The 18,057-nt window shown below is 40.2% G+C and overlaps 1 protein-coding gene across 4 annotated transcripts in view; it reads left to right on the forward strand.

The window, feature by feature from the left end:
- The window catches only part of fkbp15b (FKBP prolyl isomerase family member 15b), a 31,805-nt gene extending 14,764 nt beyond the window's left edge, over positions 1–17,041 (forward strand). The window contains exons 15-30 of one of the 4 annotated variants that reach the window (XM_017696294.2): positions 705–792; positions 1,393–1,502; positions 1,599–1,697; positions 1,783–1,877; positions 2,132–2,234; positions 2,540–2,572; positions 4,053–4,224; positions 4,499–4,635; positions 5,271–5,426; positions 5,644–5,796; positions 6,678–6,770; positions 8,586–8,699; positions 8,804–8,911; positions 9,376–9,944; positions 13,198–13,306; positions 16,414–17,041. In XM_017696294.2, the coding sequence (XP_017551783.1) occupies positions 705–792; positions 1,393–1,502; positions 1,599–1,697; positions 1,783–1,877; positions 2,132–2,234; positions 2,540–2,572; positions 4,053–4,224; positions 4,499–4,635; positions 5,271–5,426; positions 5,644–5,796; positions 6,678–6,770; positions 8,586–8,699; positions 8,804–8,911; positions 9,376–9,944; positions 13,198–13,306; positions 16,414–16,491 (2,217 nt within the window). In that variant the 3' untranslated portion in view covers positions 16,492–17,041. The remainder of the gene's footprint in view (positions 1–704; positions 793–1,392; positions 1,503–1,598; positions 1,698–1,782; positions 1,878–2,131; positions 2,235–2,539; positions 2,573–4,052; positions 4,225–4,498; positions 4,636–5,270; positions 5,427–5,643; positions 5,797–6,677; positions 6,771–8,585; positions 8,700–8,803; positions 8,912–9,375; positions 9,945–13,197; positions 13,307–16,413) is intronic. The other 3 variants (XM_017696297.2, XM_017696298.2, XM_037536096.1) reach the window with 3 other exon arrangements.
- The last annotated feature ends 1,016 nt before the right edge of the window (positions 17,042–18,057 follow it).

Raw genomic sequence — 18,057 nt, forward strand, 5'->3', positions numbered from 1 at the left:
TCAGATTTGTTCTTAAAGTGAGCAGTTTACTTGCTCTGTGGACTTTTTACCGCACCCATTATTCACCTTAGAGACTAAGAGCGCTTTTTCACTGCACTGTACTGAAACCTTTATCACCACAAAACTAAAGCTTTTTCGGTTGGTCACTGATCAGAGTCGATGGTTCCAGTTGTTACAACACCAGTAATGCATGGTACAGTCATATGTTGACATGTCAATTGCTGTTTTTTGAATAATTACTTTGTAAAGAGTTTGCTACGGTCCCATGAGCTAGTTAGGAAATTAATTAGAATCTATGCTTGCCTCCAAAGAACAAGCGGTTTTGCTAAGGAAAAACAAAAGCTTTGCTTTATTGTACATGTCTGTCAATGTAGTTTGTTTTTGTGAGTACAGTATATTGTTTATATCTGCCACTAATATAAGCTAACAAGCAAGCAAAGGTGCTAATTAGCCAAATTTGTCACCTTAGACTTTTAGTACAATTACAGTAATGTAAAAAAAAAAAAAATCTTTATCATGGCTCTATGGTGGTTCCAGCTGTCACTCAAGCAGGTGGAAAATAAAGAGAACTAGAGCCGTAAGTTGGTCTGGTTCCCGTATGGGTCAGTCCTTCTTTTTAAACATGCAGTGGATGAACACCCTTGTAGCTTCTGTTGGCTACTTGTGTTTGTAAATTGAGTTGTGTGTTGTGTGTTGCTTCCTAGCCATGTTCTTACACTCAGTCCACTGTGGCTCCCTCTCACTTGCAGCCTGTTGGACAGATGTATCCCACACAGACTGTGCCTTACCAAGGTAACCTACACACTCGCATATGACACAGCATTACAGCACTAACAGCTTTTCTCAAAGGCTTCTCCCAACTTCAAGATACATTATGAACGAGGAGTTTTACTAGTTTTAAAATTTCATGCTCAAGGCTATTGTGGCACTACTGCTGTAGGTTGGGAGGCATGCTTACAAGAGATGTAGCAATGGTTCAGTTTGTTGTTTTGGATGGTGTGCCCCTTTAATGCCATACAGGCTTGCTTAGATGAAAATAGACAAAAATAGATAAAAAATGGATAAACTCCGGCTTCAAGATGAATGTTACTTATATTTTTTAACTATGCAAAATACTTTTATCCCTTTTTGAATACAATTTGTCACACATTGTGAAAAACCGTGTAAACAAGTCTACGCTTTCATAACTGTAATCTTAGCTCTAGGCCTAAACTTCAGACGCCAAACATGTCTAAGCTGAGTGGCAACATTTGGGATAAGGGAACTTTTTCTGCTGAGCTATTCCTTTAACAGTGCACCATCATATTTGATCGGTATTTAAACTGGAGGTATATTTTATTTCACTTCAATTCACATCATTGTTGATGGTTGTGTTTTTGTTTTGTCCACCAGGAAGTGGTGATGTCACGTCCTTCTTGATGACTGAGGCCCGGCAGCACAACACCGAGATCCGACTGGCTGTCGGCAAAGTAGCCGACAAAGTGGACCAGTTATCTGCCAAGGTTGTGCTTTGTGTTTTTTCCTCTTTCACACCTCCTTGTCTTCTTTCTCTCTTTGTCTGTCTTTAATCTGATTGACACACCGTCTCACCCCGTCAGATGGAGGAGCTGCACAAACAAGGTGGCCTCTCACTAGGCTTGTCCAATGTTTCCATGGAAACAGCGATGATCATGCACAACATTCAGCGTATTATCCAGGTACATCCTGCATCATCGTGTCATTGCTGGTGTCCAGTAGATCTAGCTGTGAGAGCAGGTGTGACTGGTCTGCTTTACTCTTTAGGAAAACGAGTGCCTGAAGAAGGAAGTGTTTGAGAAGAGCTCACGCATCGAAGAGCAAAACCGCAAGATAGGAGAGCTCATCAACCAGAATCAGAGGTCAGAAATCATCATTGTCTTCTGTGTGTTCAGCCTAGATGTATTTTATCCAATCCAACCCAACATCACAGTATAATTTAACCTCTTATTCCCCTTTGTTTGATTTGCAGATTTTCTTTTTTTTTTTGTAAACTTCTGGACAGCTACACATCCCTTTTTTTCCACTTATTTTTCTTTTGACGTTCTTCTTCCTTCTGCAGTGGATTATTTATGTCTAATTTTCTCAACATCCTTCTTTGTTGGTGTGCTTGTAGGTACATGGAACAGAGTAATATGTTGATGGAGCAGCGGAACGACTCTATGAAGAGCTCAAGTGAGCAGAACCAGGCTCGAATACTGCAGGCAGAACAGGACAAGGTGCGGTACCGTCCCACAACACCACACAGTCTATACCTATTTCTCCATGAGGTGATGCAGAGCTGTTGCCTTCTACTCTCTGAATAGACTTGTATCTTTCCACCTGTATCTTTTTTTTTTTTTTTTTTTTTTGAACACTTGAGTCTCTTAGAACCAGCAGGTCCAAGACTGCGCCATCTAAACTGATTAAAATAGCTATGGCATTTATTACTGATCAACTCAGACACTAATTCCTCTTTGTACTGGTTTGATTGGTCTGACTGGCTGAGGCCCATTTGGTGGTAGTGACTGCTTTCTTTTCCTAGCCTGCATTGCCACAGGACCTGGGCAGGAACCAGGTGAGCTCCCTCTGGTCTTTGCCCTTATCCTACCCTGCTCATTGTTGCTGTTTCTGCTCATTTCATTTCATCAAATCTTTGTCCATTTTTGTTTTCTCTTCACCTTTCACCCAGCTGTCACCAGTCACTGGTCAGCCGCTCCTCAGCAGACACGCAGCTGCCTGCCCACCATTTGACACTCACTTGCTACATCATTGTTCTTTTGGCAGTCTCATGAAGAGTAACCGTGTTCATTTTTCATTGTTTTTGTGTAAAAGTCTTCTCTCTTCATGAGATCTTATTTAAATATGTGAATGTTTGGGGTGTAAAAATGCATCTGACAGTGGTGGCAGTGATTTTGGGATGTTGTAATTTATTTGAAAATATTCAGTAAAGTATGGGCTATAATAAAATTCTTAAATCTGTTTTCAAATGGGTAAATCCTCCAAAAAAGTAAAAAAAATAACATTTTACTGTCCATAGTCCATTGAAGAGCCATGACCGTCAGAGCTAGGCCTTCAGTCCAGTCCATTGTTTTAAGCTTAATTTAGGATTATTTGCCTTATTTCTATACATTTTTGACTTGTAATAGGTGTTTTTTTAAAGTAAAATTGTCTCAGATAATTTAGCTTGTTTTAAGAAACGTGCTTGAAACCGGCAAAATGATCTGCCACTATAATGAGATCATTTTACTTAATAAAGTTACTTTGAAAAAGTTTATAATATCCAGAAATAAGCTGGATAATCTTATAATCAGTGCACAACCATCTCAAAATAAAAAATATTAGATATGTTGACTAGATTTAAGATCATTCACGTCACAAGATACCATTTTTTGCAGTGTGTCATTCTAGGATTAAAACCGTTTCTGATTGGCCATTTTTCCACTGGCCATTTCAAGAATCGAACCCTTTTTTTCCATCCATTAAATACAAGCATGAGTCTGTTGAATAAAATGTAACTAAAAATGACAGACGTTGGACCTCATTCGCCAATTGCTTCCTACGTTTTTTTTTTCTTAAGTTGATAAAGGTTCTAAGAAAAAGTCTTTGTTGGATGTATGTCATTTTCTTAAAGTGCAGAACTGTTCACACCTTTATGCTTTTGAGTCTGTGTAGATTCTGTTCTTACCTGAGAACAAGTCCCAAATAAGAAAACAGTGGTGAATGTCAGAATCTAAATGAAAACTGCATAAGTGGGTTTTAAGAGGAAATTTATTTTTAAGGATGGTTGATGAACGAGGCTCATTCATTGTTTAGATCTCAGAGATCATTAGGCCTTTTCTGAAGGGTGCTCCTCTGCTGTATTCCAGTGCTGTGTAAATTGTTCTTCCAGTCTCATTCAGTGTATTAAAAAAATCAGAATTATAGAAAAAGAATACATTTCCTAAAGAATCATAATCATTTGATTACGATTGGTATATGATATTTACATCACCGCTGGATGTAGTGGTCAGAAATGGTCAGTGTGTAATTTTGTATTAATATGTTCCTCTCTTCAGGCGCGGCTTACGGAGGAGTTGGCAAGCTCTACAGCGCGAGTGTCAGAGCTGCAGTTGGAGTTGACCGCGCAGCGGCAGAAATCCGCAGGGCTGCAGACCAGCCTGAGCACTGCCCTGCAGCAGGGTCAGCAACACAGTGAGAAGATCACTGCCCTGGAGAGCCAGCTGCAGGGTGAGCGCAGTGGATTTTACTGCTGATTCTATAGTCTCAGTTCCCTCTGCCCAAATCAGTCCCTCTGCATGTAATGCTTATAGTGCCCCCTGCTGGACTGCAAGGTGGGAGGTTCCACAGACACATCCATGTGTTTTACATATTATAGCAAAGATGCTCTGGAATGCAGCTTTAAATATTACAGTTGTAATATTCTGATGTTACAGTTGCTTAGACAGTGTCTTTCCAGCTTTCAGGCTATGTAAACTTTTAGGGCATATGTTGTGTGTTTCAGAGCTGAAAGAAGCAGCAGAGCAGACGCAGACTCAGTACAGAGCAGAGAAACAGAAGCGAAAGGAGGCTGAGCTTAAACTGAGCAACTTGGATGAAGAGCTGCAGGACCTGAAGAGTGAGAAAGAGAGTCTGGACCGAGTGAGTGTCATCACACATCGCATGAATGCTCATAGGCCATTTAGTTAAAGTTACACATTTTTCAGAAGATAGTTCTGAGGAGATTATATGTAAGAAAATCCACTTGCATAAGAAATAGTAAAGTCAAAATAAAATATGTAAAACAGCAGTTTCCAAAACTTTGTAGATCACCAACACTTGGTAGATCGCCAACACTGTCCCCCTCAGAAGCTCTTACTAAGAAAATGGAACGGACAAAAAAGAAGACAAACAGGCCCAGAGCTCAACAAGACTGAGTGTGTTTGGGATTACTTAGATTGTGAGAAGTGGAAAATGTAACCAACTTCTTGGTTACTGAACTTTGGAAGTGTGGATGGAAGCAAGTCTCCCGAAAAGTGAAATGTAAGCCGTAATGAAGGCAAAAGGTGGTCACACCACTAAAAAAATAATATTATGTTTAGTTGTTGAGGCTTCTGTGGAATTTCCTTTTTCCTGTTGCTGAAAAAAATAATAACTTGTACTCAGTGGCTATTTTGACCAGGAGTTAATTAAGCAGGTTTAGTCTCTGACTTTTCCACGGTATTGAATGTATGTATGCATGTATGTGTGGCTTGTTACTGCATAAACATGGTTTTGTGTGTGTGTATGCGTGTCAGACTCTGTTGGATAGGAAGAGGAAGTGGCAGGCAGAGAGGCAGCGCTGTGATGAGGAGCTGGAGGAGGTGAGGAAGGCCAGCCAGCTGGAGCTGGACAACCTCCGGAGCCAACTACGTAAAGCTCGGACCAGCACTGACCACTTAGCTGCCGAACAGGTACAGCGTGTGTGTGTGGGTGTGTATGATAAAGAAATATTTTGATCTCTAGCTTATATGATCTAATCTATGTCTATTTTCAATGTATTTGTACATTTTAGTTGCTATTAACTAAATAAGTTAAATAAAAATTATGGCAAGTAATTCCAAGCATTTTTTTATATTTTCGTCTTTGTCGTCTTAAATATACTAATCATGTTTGTCTCTGTGTGTGCAGTTGGCTCAGATGCAGGCGGATGTGGAGCGTGAATGGCAGGCTAAGTGTGAGCAGGCTCTGGCATCAGCACGAGAGCAGCAAAGCCGTCAACTGTCTGATCTAACAGAGCAGAGAGACGCACTGCAGCTCAAACTCACTCAGCTACAGGAGAAGGTACACAAACATATTCACACATTCGTACACCATCAAAACACACTGGACTGAAAGCGTCAGTTGAACTGCCTGTAGAATGTAAGAATCGGTTATAGTCAATAATAACAGTATTTAGTAAACTAAGTTTTTCTTTTTTGGACAAAATAAGATTCTTTGGCTACTTTCAAATGTAAAAATGTTGATGTATTATTTTTTGTGGTGTCAAAGTTAAATTATTAATGCACCCAATTTTTGTTTTACCACCGTTAATGTATTTTACTATTTTGACCCTTTGAGTCATTCATAGTTTCAGCCTACACAGCCTAAACCTCAGCCTGCTCATGTACTTTCGCTGGCTGTAATCCGCTATTGAGATTTATTGATGGCCGTCTTGCTCAAACCATATTTAAAATATACAATTTTTCAAACCATATTTGTCTATCACTGATCTATGTCGAGTCTGAATATCACTTACTGCCTAAAAGGGCCACACATTCAAGAGAGCATCGACAGAGAGCCACATTCACTGATAGTACAAAGTGATGCATGCAAAAGTGTTATTATTTAGCCTTTTACACCAGCTGTGCTTGACATGAAGTGCAGCAGCATCTGCAAAGTTTCCATTTACTTTGATGGTCTAGAGTCGCTGTACACTGTAGGTACACAATTGTGGGTTCATGATGGTTATTGGTGGGGCGTTGCCGCTCTAAATTACCCCCTGACGCCAGGCCTGAATATCAGTTTACCTTTTAGATAAACCCAATTATAGACTTTTACACAGTCAGAATTGTGTGTTTGTGCCTACGAACTCCTTCACACATATCAGACAAAGCGCTCCTTCATGAGCCGGGCAGCTGGTTGGCGGAGCACCTTAAAACACTAATGTCTCTCTTCTCCCACAGTTCTCGACTCTCAAGCAGTCTCGGGACGAGGAGGAGCAACGGTTACTACAGCAACAGGAGCAGGGGGAGGAGCTCGAAGCCCTCAAAGAGAAGGTCAGTAGTGTGGCTGCACAGTGTATCATTTGTTAACGGTTGTAGCGTATTGGCCTTAGCAGCTCTGTAAATTTCGGAAGGCTTCACCATTAAAATAGGTCTTTAACCAATCATGAAAAATCTGTTGAGGCTCCCGAGTGGCGCAACCGTCTGAGCATCAGGAGATCGCAAGTTCGATCGCGGGTGATGCTACAGCCGTCCATAGCCGGGAGTCCAAGAGAGCACATTTGGCCTCGCTTTCCCTGGGTGGATAGGATGGCCCCCCCTGCTCCCCCCATCACTCAGCACCATGCTAGTCAGCGCAGGCGTCTGTTAGCCGATGTAACAGATCTGGCGGTTGGCGCTTTCCTCCAAGTGACGTTACGTGAGCGGCAGTTAGAAAAAAAGCGGTGACTGGTTTCACAGGTCTCGGAGGAAGCCTGTGCTAGCCTTCACCCTCCTAGCATTGATAGCATTATGTGATTGCGGGAGTGCTAACTAGTGGGTAACTTTCATCAGGTAAAAATCCCCCCAATAAGATGTCTGTTGGGTGCTGTGAGCATCCCGACCAATCACAAACATTGCTGATCTGTGGGTACTGTGATGAATGGTCCAGCAAGCATGCACTTTGATACAAGCCATAAAATGCATTTCCACTTGGTTTTGTGGTCCCTCACTTGAACTTTGTGGATTTTTAAAATAACATTGAGGGGATATATTTCAATAGAAATGTACTGTATGTGATTTACAAAACCAGATTTTTCCATCTTCTTTAGTGGGCAAGGAAGACAAGTCTTTTATTTGTATGAAAGCTACAGTTGTGCTGTCCATTTTACCTCGGCACTGCTGTCTTTGTAAAGAAGTGTAAATTGTTTTCACAGCAGGGTGACCTGCCCTCTCATTGCTCACTAGCGTCTCAACACAGTCACAACACAGAAAGCCATCAGTCTCTGGTCCAGGGGTCGGCAACCCAAATGTTAAGAAGAGCCATTTTATCCTTTCAACAAAAATCAAACCACCTTGGGAGCCACAACATTTTACGTCCATTTTACCGTCTTGGCTGTAAATATGTCTCAGTATGCGCCAGGTCATGTTTGTAAATGAGAACTGGTTCTCAAACATTTTACCTGGTAAAATAAAGGTTAAAAAAAAAATGCGCTGATGTGTTAGTATAGGCTAAAAATATAAACAGACTTTAGCTCAGCTGTAGCCGCTTTTCTCACACCTCAGTCAGAAAACATTTCCTCAAAAGTTGAGGTTTCTTGTAAAATGTCTCAACATTTGCCTTAAGTAAAAAATATAAAACTCTGGCTCACCTCAGATCAAATCAGTTTGCTGCTGTAGATTCAGGCATTATGGAAAAAACTATTTTGTATTTTTGTATTTTTTTCATTTTGGTATTGTTTTTCAGATTTGTCGGCTGATGGCAGCCCCCCAAAACCCCTTCCTAAAAATTAAAAGCTTCACGACTCCTTTGGCCTATTTATCATTCAGAATGAAAAGTTGTGACTTTGCATGTAGATGGTTTGAATGTAATCCTGCTGGTAATCACTCTTATTTCATAATGTACCTATAATCTGATTTCTTTTTTTTTTTTTTTTCCCTGTGACTGTAACAGAATACAGTTAACTTTTTTTTTTGTATCCTGATGTATTCTGTTACTATCCAAGCCTTAAAATAATGCAGTCTGGGTGTTTTTCATGTGTGGTAAGACTACATCAAAATCGCAACATAGTGAGGCGCAGAGGTAAAATATGACTATCACTGCCCTCTCTCACTCACTGTGTATGTGTTTGTACCTGTGTTTGTGTTTGTATGTACCTGTTTGTGGCACAGTGTTCTGCTTTAGAGCAAAGAGTACAGTTCCTGAGGCAGCAGGGAGAGGCTCGTGTTTTGGAGTTGGAGAGGAGGATGGCAGAACAGCAGCAGCAGACAGACACTGCAGGAGAGGTGAACAAACCAGCTTCTTTACCGTCATAACCCTGTGAGACCTCATACATCCACAAGCTCCACAGTACAGTGCTGTAGCTCTCAACTGTCCTCTGTGTGATCAGGTGAAGCGAGTGATGAATGGCGTGTTCCATTCTTTGCGGGGGGAGTTTGACCTCCATGAGACATACACTGGCAGTGATGTGTTGAAAGTGCTCGTCAACACCATTAAGGTGAGCCTCCTCGTTTCTTTCTAGCTGCATTGTTTTTTTTCTCAGTTATTGTTCAAACACGCTGGACGGGCCGCCAGCCCATCGCAGGGCAGACAGACAGACATATACATTCACACACACTTACACCTAGGGGCAGTTTAGCATCTGAATGTATGCCTTTGGACTGTGGGAGGAACACACAGGCACAGGCAGAACAAGCAAACTCCACATACCTGGTCGCCTGGCCAGGGAATTGAACCCAGGCTCTTCTTTATGTGTGGTGACACCATTAATATAAAGCTAATGTGAAGAGATTTTATTCCAAGCAGTTTGGTACCATTTCTATTGGTCAGTTCCTCATGAGATTTCCACTCACTGCAAAGGGCAGCTGGTATTTTCAAATTCCGTCAAAGGTTTTATAACGACAACATACTTGTTTTAGTTCTAAAGCAGCAAAACTAACTGGGTCTGGTTGGTTCATGCAGAACGTCACCCTGCAGCTGCTCTCGAAAGCAGAGCCATCCCTGACCCAGAGGAGCGAGAAAGAGGAGGATGAAGAGGAGGAGAGCAAGAGTGAACCACAGCCTGAGAACCTTCAGCAGGCGCTCCATGTTAACGGAAGCAAAGAGGAAGAGGAAGAAGATCAGGTGCTGGCGAAAGAGGAGAGGAGTGATGTTCCAGAGAAGGTGGAGCAGAAAGAAGGAGACAATGGAGAAGTAGAAGAGGAGAAGGGCAAACAGGAAGTTGTCAGAGAGAATGAGGAAGCACAGGAGATCGTTAGTACAAAGGAGGAACAGGAACCACTTCTAACAGACGGTGAGGTTGAAGCACCACAGATTCAGACGCAGAATGAAGTAATTTCTGAAGATGATGTAAATGCAGCTCCAGTATGTGACATCATACCTGTAGAGGAAGTGAAGGTTGACAGTGAGAGTGTTGTAGATCTGAAAAGTGAGCAAGATGAGTCTAAATCCATGGGACCCCCAAAGAACCCCCCACCACCCCCCAACCCTCTGCAAGAGGATGACACAGCCACAGCTACGCAGCCCACCAGGTAAGCAAATCATCAGCTTTGGCAACATTGTGATCCAAGTCAGTGCTCCAGAATAAGCTAGGGATGGGCATTTTGACCATTCTTACTGTTCAAATGTCTGTCATTTTAAACTAAGCTGCAATAAAGGGTAGTATTTGAATATCCATTGATCTGTGACTATTAAAGCTAGGTCTTCTTTTTGGACCATAAATCCCAAAATTCAGTCAAATCATGTTAATTTCTACAAGTGCTCACTGAGATTTGTAATGGCCTGTTAGCATGAAGCTAATGGTAATTCACAAGATCTTTTGGTTGTTCTAGATGAAATGTTGAAAATTGAGGCTTGTAAAACACTTTCCACGTTTTATTCTAAGCTTGTAACAGACGTTAACATGTCGATGCTGTCGGAACAAAACCTTGTTTGTCTATTTTTGTCTTTTTTGTGTCAAACTTTCATGACAGTCGGACCAGTAGAAATGGTCCACAATCACTTAAAACTGTTACACTAACTTATTTAGACCACTTTTCCAGTAAAGTTACTTTTTTTTGTAAAGCTACACGGTCTTGTTCTGAAAGTGATGATATATTTTTACCGTTCTAAAGTCTCTGTAGTAAAGAGCTGCCACTGCTCTCCATTTCTGTTTGTAAAAACTGACTAAAACATTGTTAAACTAGTGCTCTTATTCATGGTCCGTGACATTATACTTCAAGAAGGGCTAGAGGGATGTGTTCTCCCACCAAATGGATCCCACCTGATGTAAATCAAAGTTTAAATGGTTGATTTTAGTCATTGTCAGCCTGATTATGTTGCTAGTAAATGTAATGTGTGAGGCCTTCTGTTCATCTCCTGAAGGCCTAACCAATAGGAGCTTTGTTTGCAACTGAAACTTAACAGTGAAATAAGAGCATTAATGCAATACTTAGAGAGTTTATACACAACAACCTCATACATCACAGAACACCCTAAAGGCACATAAAGCCACATAAACTACTTGGATGTGGTCTTTGAGCTTGATGTGAGATGGATCAGCTGCTTGTGTTTAGCTGTTTTCTGTGGTTCTGCGTTTTATATACAGCTACTTGTTTATTTATTTATTTATTTATTTATTTATTTAACTTTAATTGCAAACTACCCCTGCATTGTTCAGATTCCTGGTTAAGTACAGGAATCCTGAAATGAGTTTGCATATGTGTGTATTTGAATATCCATGCCCATCCTTAGTACAGCCATTTGTCTTCTGCTTAGCCATGAATATTCTCACTGTGTCAAGCTTTCTAGCTCCAGACGGGCAGCTGTCTGCATGAGGCCAGTAATTGGATTTCTCAGCGTGAAATCTGAGGAGTTATTACATGTCTTGGCATAATTCTTTGAATCATCATTCATTGCCATATGTTGGTAAATCTAAAACATAATTTATTTGATTATGTGGTATTACTGTAAGAAAATGCATAGTTTCATAACAGTGTAAAACCTTATTAACTAACCCCATAACCGGATTTGTAGCATGTATGTGTGATTGACTGTATCCAGCTTTAAATTACATGCATGAGTTTGTCCAGAGTCCCTCAGAGTCTGCATAAGTCTTAGACCCTGTTTAAACCTGGTCATTTCATACGCACCCAAGCCACGTTTAAAACAGATAATAAACAACATCAGGAAAAACTGATCGCTCTGATCGCTCTAACCACTTCAGATGATTGTTTAAAATGCATTTCGGCCAGATATACAAGTGATATTAACAACTGAAGGCTAATTCGTTGTGTGATAATGTTTGTGGCCACGACTAGGGTGGCTTTACATTTTCACGTTGGGCGCCTGGGTGCCTGTGCCCTGAGTGGCTGTTTTCATATGAAATGCTACAGGCATCCTTAGTCCCTTAGAAATAAGGGGTCAAGTATCCTACGTCATGAGTGTTTTTTTCTGTGTTAGCAGTGGGCAGTATACAGACTGAAATTCCTCCTCAGTATACAAGTTTGCCACAAATAAGCACATATACTGCAAACAGTGCTTTTTTTCCCCCTTTAGCTGAGTGGTTGAGTCAGGGATGTTTGTCCTGTTGAAACAGTATGTGATAAATGATGTCCCAATACAATACGGTATGTTTTTCTGAAGATATCGTAGATATCATCAGTACTTGTAGAACATTGACCAACCTTTCATTCTTTCATTCAGATCTTTCATTTTGAAGAGACAAAATTAGTCCAATTTAACTGGATTTAGTGCAGCACAGTACAAAATATTGAATAAAAATTATTTGGTTTTTGATAGTATTTTTAAAATGTAGCACTACTGGTTCTTTTTTCTTAATTCTAATTGATTAGATGTCTGAAAAAGTAAATATCATGACATGTATCATGAAAATTTCTTTGAAGTATAACAATATTATATTTTTTCCATATCGCCCACCTCTAGGATATTTACATGAAACTGGGGTTTAGCAAAGCGGAATTTGGCATCTTGTTTGAAATTTTAACATGGAAGTTGCAGAAAAATAAGCAGTTAAAAAGTAGAAATTCAAACATGGGACAACATTTAGCCCCATTTTTTGCCAGCCCACGGGGCTAGTGTTAGAAATCAATACTGAGGTTTATTTACATATTGTTGAGTTTTGCTTTTACCATTTAAAATATTTCAGATTTGTTCTTATTAAAAGTTGAGGGTCGTCTCAGAATAAAAACGTAAGCTCATAAAAATAGGTTGACAACCGTCTAAAACGGTTTTATTTGAAAACGTGTATGTAGGACGATAGACAGTGAGATTGTCACAGAAGTAACCAACTGTCAGTTTAATTTTATGCTGTTATACATGTTTGACCATACTGCCCATTGCCAGTGCTAACCAATCAGATAAAAAGGAAGGCGGGTCTACAGTGACGACTGCAGTCGATGAGTTTTCAGAACTCGTGAGGCAAAATTGAGACATGGCTTGGTTTTGTTAGCACTACTCTTGCTAGTTAAACTGAATCTCACCAAACAGCCATCGTCCTGTAAACCCTGACTGCTTCAGTTGGTAGTTTAAGGAAATTAATGGTGTCCAAAACTGTGATTTTTCAAAGTGACAACCATCTTTTTCAAAAAACAGAAACAAGGAACACATTATGCACTATATAGCAACCAGATGTCCGACTAACCAGGGACCAAATGTATCAACACGTGTTTAAAATCCTATCAGGATGCACTGTAGATACATGAAACGTCCAGGTTTAAATGGGGTCTTAGTCCATTTTCTCTTAGTTTCTCCTGTGGTCCACACTCACCCCTGCTATTCTCTCAGCCCCTCTGAGAGGGTAGAAGGGGGAAATTCAGAGGACCCATTCTTCCAGAGCCCCGCCCCTACCAAACTCCCACCGCCCGCCACCACCGAGGAAGAGGAGGAAGAGCTGGTGAGCAGGGATCACATCAATGAACACAAGCAAGCTCTCACACACACACACACGCGCACACACACATTCTTTCTCCATTTGTTGTCCATAATGTACCCAGAGTGACCTAATCTTACTGTTAACTAACCAGATTAATGATTATTAATCATGTCATCATTTAGAGTGTTAACATTCTCCTGATTCAAATCATGTTTATCTGTTTATCCTTTGACTAATCAGTCAGTCTCATTTAGTGACTGACACTAAATGAAACAGCCGCAGTCAAACTGGCAGAGGCAAACTGCTCTGTCTAGAGTTTGTGGTTCATTTTTTACAGTTTATTACTCCAGTTCTTGGAGTTTGTATTCCTGCCCCCATTTGGTGGGATATAGATCAGCACAGAGTTTGGGACAGAAATATAAGCAGAGTTGTTGGGCAGGGCTGCTACTACCTGACGATTTAATTCTGTCCAATATTAACTTGAGATTTGGAATGTTTTATAAGTATAAGTATTTAAAAAAAAGTTAAAGACATGCTTCAGTTTTTCACACAAATGTCTTAAAAAAACAAAAACATTGGGCCTCATTTACCAGAAAGTTCTTCTTAAAACCCGCTTATGTAGGTAAGCACAGAATCTACACACACTCAAGAGCAGAACGGTGCAAACAGTTCTGCAGTTTAAGAACACGACAATAATCTGACGTAGACTTTTTCTTAGCATCTTTCTCAAGTACACATTTATGAAGAAACTTAGGAAGATATTGGTAAATGAGGCCCAGTGTACTTGGTTGTCTCTTGTTAATGAGGGCACTTCGATATGATGGAGGCCTTTAAGCTGCTCTGCACAGTGTTGGACTTACAGCTCCAAACACTTTACTGGTTTTCACGGTCTCTTCTTGGAAATAAAAGCGGCTGAGATCATGATAAATGGATAACAGTCCAGGACAGAAACTTTATGTTAAGTGAGAATTCCTCAGTGGTGGTGATGGGAACCAGACGTCTGAATGGTTTACTGTCTCTAAAACCTCACAGAATGATATTCTATCAGATGGTTATGAATACACTGCCTGAAGTCTAAGACACTGCTGGTGATAAAGTTTTGGCTTAAAATGTATTTAGAATAAAAACATAAAACACTCCTTTAGGTTCAGTTGTCATTTTGTATGGTTAATAAAGTAGTTTTATATTTGGACATGGCGACGTCTGGTTCCTATCACCACCAGTGTAAATGGATCAGAGTGGGTCAGTTCTCCACAGTGAACCATTTCACCTCCAACCACTCTGGATGACTTTGTTTACATCTCGGAGATATAAAATGGTAATATTAATATCGATATTGTAACCTCAGATTAGAGCTCCAAAACAGCCTGTAATAAAGGCCCTGCTTGCGTTTATCAGACGAAAGATTTAAACTCATAAAAAGGCACATGGAGCTGCAAAGTTTCATAAAAGTGCTTCAACGATCAGTTGACATCATTTACAGTCCACGTAGATTTGATGAGGCACAGTTCTTACTTACAAAGTCAGTCTTTCTGCACTCACTATAGTTGAAATTGTGAAATTGTGAAGTTTGTTGAAAAACAAATTTTTTGGCCAAAATCTTCCTTTTTTCACAATTTCTAAATGGAACAAAAGTGTGCAGTGAAAAATAACAGCAGAGTCGTATGTAAAAGTGTGAACACCCCCAATAAAATGATGCCGTTGTTTTTCTAAATAAAAATAAGTGAAGACGTCCTCTACAGAGAAAACATTTAATATGTAACGATCTCTGCTGATTTAAAAGTCAGTTTTTATTTTTTGCTGCATTTACCCGATTAGAAAAAATGATATGTATTACAACTCCAATCCCAAAAAAGTTGGGACGCTGTGGAAAATGTAAATACATGTAAATAAAAACAGAATGCAATGATCTGTAAATCTCATGGACCCATATTTTCACAGTAGAACATAGAGCACATATCAGATGTTGAAAGTGAGACATTTGACCATTTCCTGAAAGACATTAATTCATTTAGAATTTGACGGCAACAACGCATCTCAAAAAAGTTGGGACAGGGCCGCGTCTACCGCTGTGTAGCATCTCCTCTTCTTTTAACACCAGTCTGTAAACGTCTGGGAAGTGAGGAGACCGAAAGCTGGAGCTTTGGGAGAGGAATGTTGTCCCAGTTTTGAGTGATGTAGGATTCTAGCTGTTCAGCAGTCCTGGGTCTGCTTTGCTGAATTTCTCATTTGTTGATGAGGCAAAAGTTTTCTGTTGGTGGTCGGGAAGGTGTGGAAGATCACGAGCATCCAATATTGGCCGTCGGCCTTGTCCCTTGTGTACAGGGGTTTCTCCAGATTCTCTGAATCTAATGACATTACGTACTGTACATGGTTGGATATCCAAAGTCTTCGCGGTTTTATGTTGAGGAACATTTTTTCATAAAAAGTTTTAGATGCAGTTTTTCACAGTTTGGTGAACCTCTGCCCATCTTCGCTTCTGAGAGACTCTTCCTCTCTAAACTGCTCTATTTATACCCAGCCATGTGAGTTGATTACACATTGCTCCTGTTTTTTCTTTATTAGTACCACTTACTTTTCCAGCCTTTTGTTGCCCCTGTCCCAACTTTTTTGAGATGCGTTGCTGCCATCAAGTTCTTAATGAGTTAATGTTTTTCAAGTAATTGTAAAATGTCTCACTTTCAATATCTGATATGTGTTAGTGTACTGTTGTGAATAAAAGATGGATCTGTGAGGTTTGCAAATCATTGCATTGTTTTTATTTACACTCATTTACATTTTGCACAGCATCCCAACCTTTTTGGAATTGCAGTTGTATTTCAAATGCCCCATAACTTTTGCACATGCCACTTTTTTTGTGTAGTTTTTTCCCCCCATGTCCATTTCAGCAAATCAGTGCTGTGTATTAAAATGTACAGAGGCATGTTCTCTGTAGAGGATGTTTTACTTACCCTCACATAGAAAATCAACAAATCACATCATTTGACCAAAACATTTGCATATGACTGTATTAATTCTGTTAACGCTGGTGCAGTCAAGAGTATTTAGGTGGTGAACTTTGTCTTTTAGGTGTTTCTGTTTAGCGTTTGAGCTCTCTTGACATTTCCTGCTGTCTGATTGATCCCTAGAGCTTAAAGGGACGCCCCCCTCCCGCCCCCCTGTTCGGTGACGATAGTGACGAGGACGATCTGGACTGGTTGGGCTGACCTGACCTCTAAATCCACACAGTCAGAAACACCACTGCTTGTTTCCATGGCAACGGTTGCCATTGAGATTGGATGCAACAAAGATGGAACTCAAGGATGTGGAACAAGGAGACGGAGCTGAGGCTCCTCCTTTTCCGAACCCTTTCAGTATTGAGTTCAGAAACATCACATTTCTGTTGACGGAGGACACCAGCATGTCCTTTGATACATACTGACCTTTTTGACATGGGAAGTGAATCAGGGGCCTGAACTGACCACAGCTGCTTCGCAAGTTTGATAACCAATCACACATTCTGCACTCAAATTTAGCTCTCAAATTAAACTTTCATTTGTAGCCTGAAATGCGATCCTGAGGAGTGGACTTAAAAATGTTTTAATCTACAATAATTTATGATTGAACGGCCTCTTCTGTGAAACAGGGTTTTTTTTGTGTGTAACGGTAATAAGTGTTGACGTCGGCTTCCTACTGTAGGGATGAGTCTTAGTATTTGTAATCTTTGCTAACAAGGTGTTGTGGATTAATAAAAAATGGACTGGATCATTTTTTCAACTGATTTCTTTGGTATTATTTAAATGAACTACAAGAAACGACTGGCATGGAGTGTAAACACCACACAGGGTTTGAGTCATTGGTGTTGCTTTGTTAAATTAATGACTTGAGTAGATGTAAAATATCCTATAAAAAACAGTACAATTAACAGCTAGAATGTATGACTGTCTCCATCGTCTCCGCAAACTTCAGAAAGCAAAACATTGTGATATGCATCATTCATCTTCTTTAAATATTGTGATATTTTACGTATCGCCCATCCTTCATTGCAGAAATATTCCATACACGATGGTGACACGTTATGAAGAAATCTAAGAAAGCATGGCATCTTCGCTTTGAAGGAAAAGTGAAACCAAATGTGTTTTACGTATTGACAACCGTCAAAGTGAGTCTGTTTGTCAGTTTCTCTTCTTTTAAAAAATATGCATGAAGGGTGCCTACCAGCGTGTCCTCAATGAAAGGGGGTGAATTGGGCTTAAAAATGTGAAATCTGAAGAAACCCAAACAGCAAAAAGGTTTTAGGCAGTAGGACGCTAGCCTTGCAGCTACAGTGCGCTGATTGGCTGGTGAGCTGATCGGCTCATTGGCTGAGTGAAGCAATTCATTCTCACTGACGTCATTAATGAACATGAGGTACAGCCAGAAAGTCCTACAACTCGTGTTCAGAGGTGCTCGAACATGTAACAGCAGTGTTGAAATGTTTTACACTGTTCTATATAAAAAAATAAGCATTTATAAACTGATTATTCACGAAAGCGCCCTCTAGTGTCAGACAAACCCAGAACACGTGAGTCGCTGTTGTTCTTCTTGTACATTCTCTTACTGCTGCCTAGTAGTACTGACTGATTTTTCTGATCAAGTTCTGACGATTTAAATGGGCTAATATATTTAAACTGAGCTCCACATCCTTTTTTGAAGTTGAGCACATGCAGTTTTTCAGGCTTAAATCTAAATGCTGAACGTAGTGTGCCAGACTGCTTCTCTACTTGAAGCTTCTTAAGATGACGGTGAATGAA

Source organism: Pygocentrus nattereri, chromosome 29 (assembly GCF_015220715.1).
Source record: "Pygocentrus nattereri isolate fPygNat1 chromosome 29, fPygNat1.pri, whole genome shotgun sequence".
Lineage (NCBI taxonomy): Eukaryota > Metazoa > Chordata > Actinopteri > Characiformes > Serrasalmidae > Pygocentrus > Pygocentrus nattereri.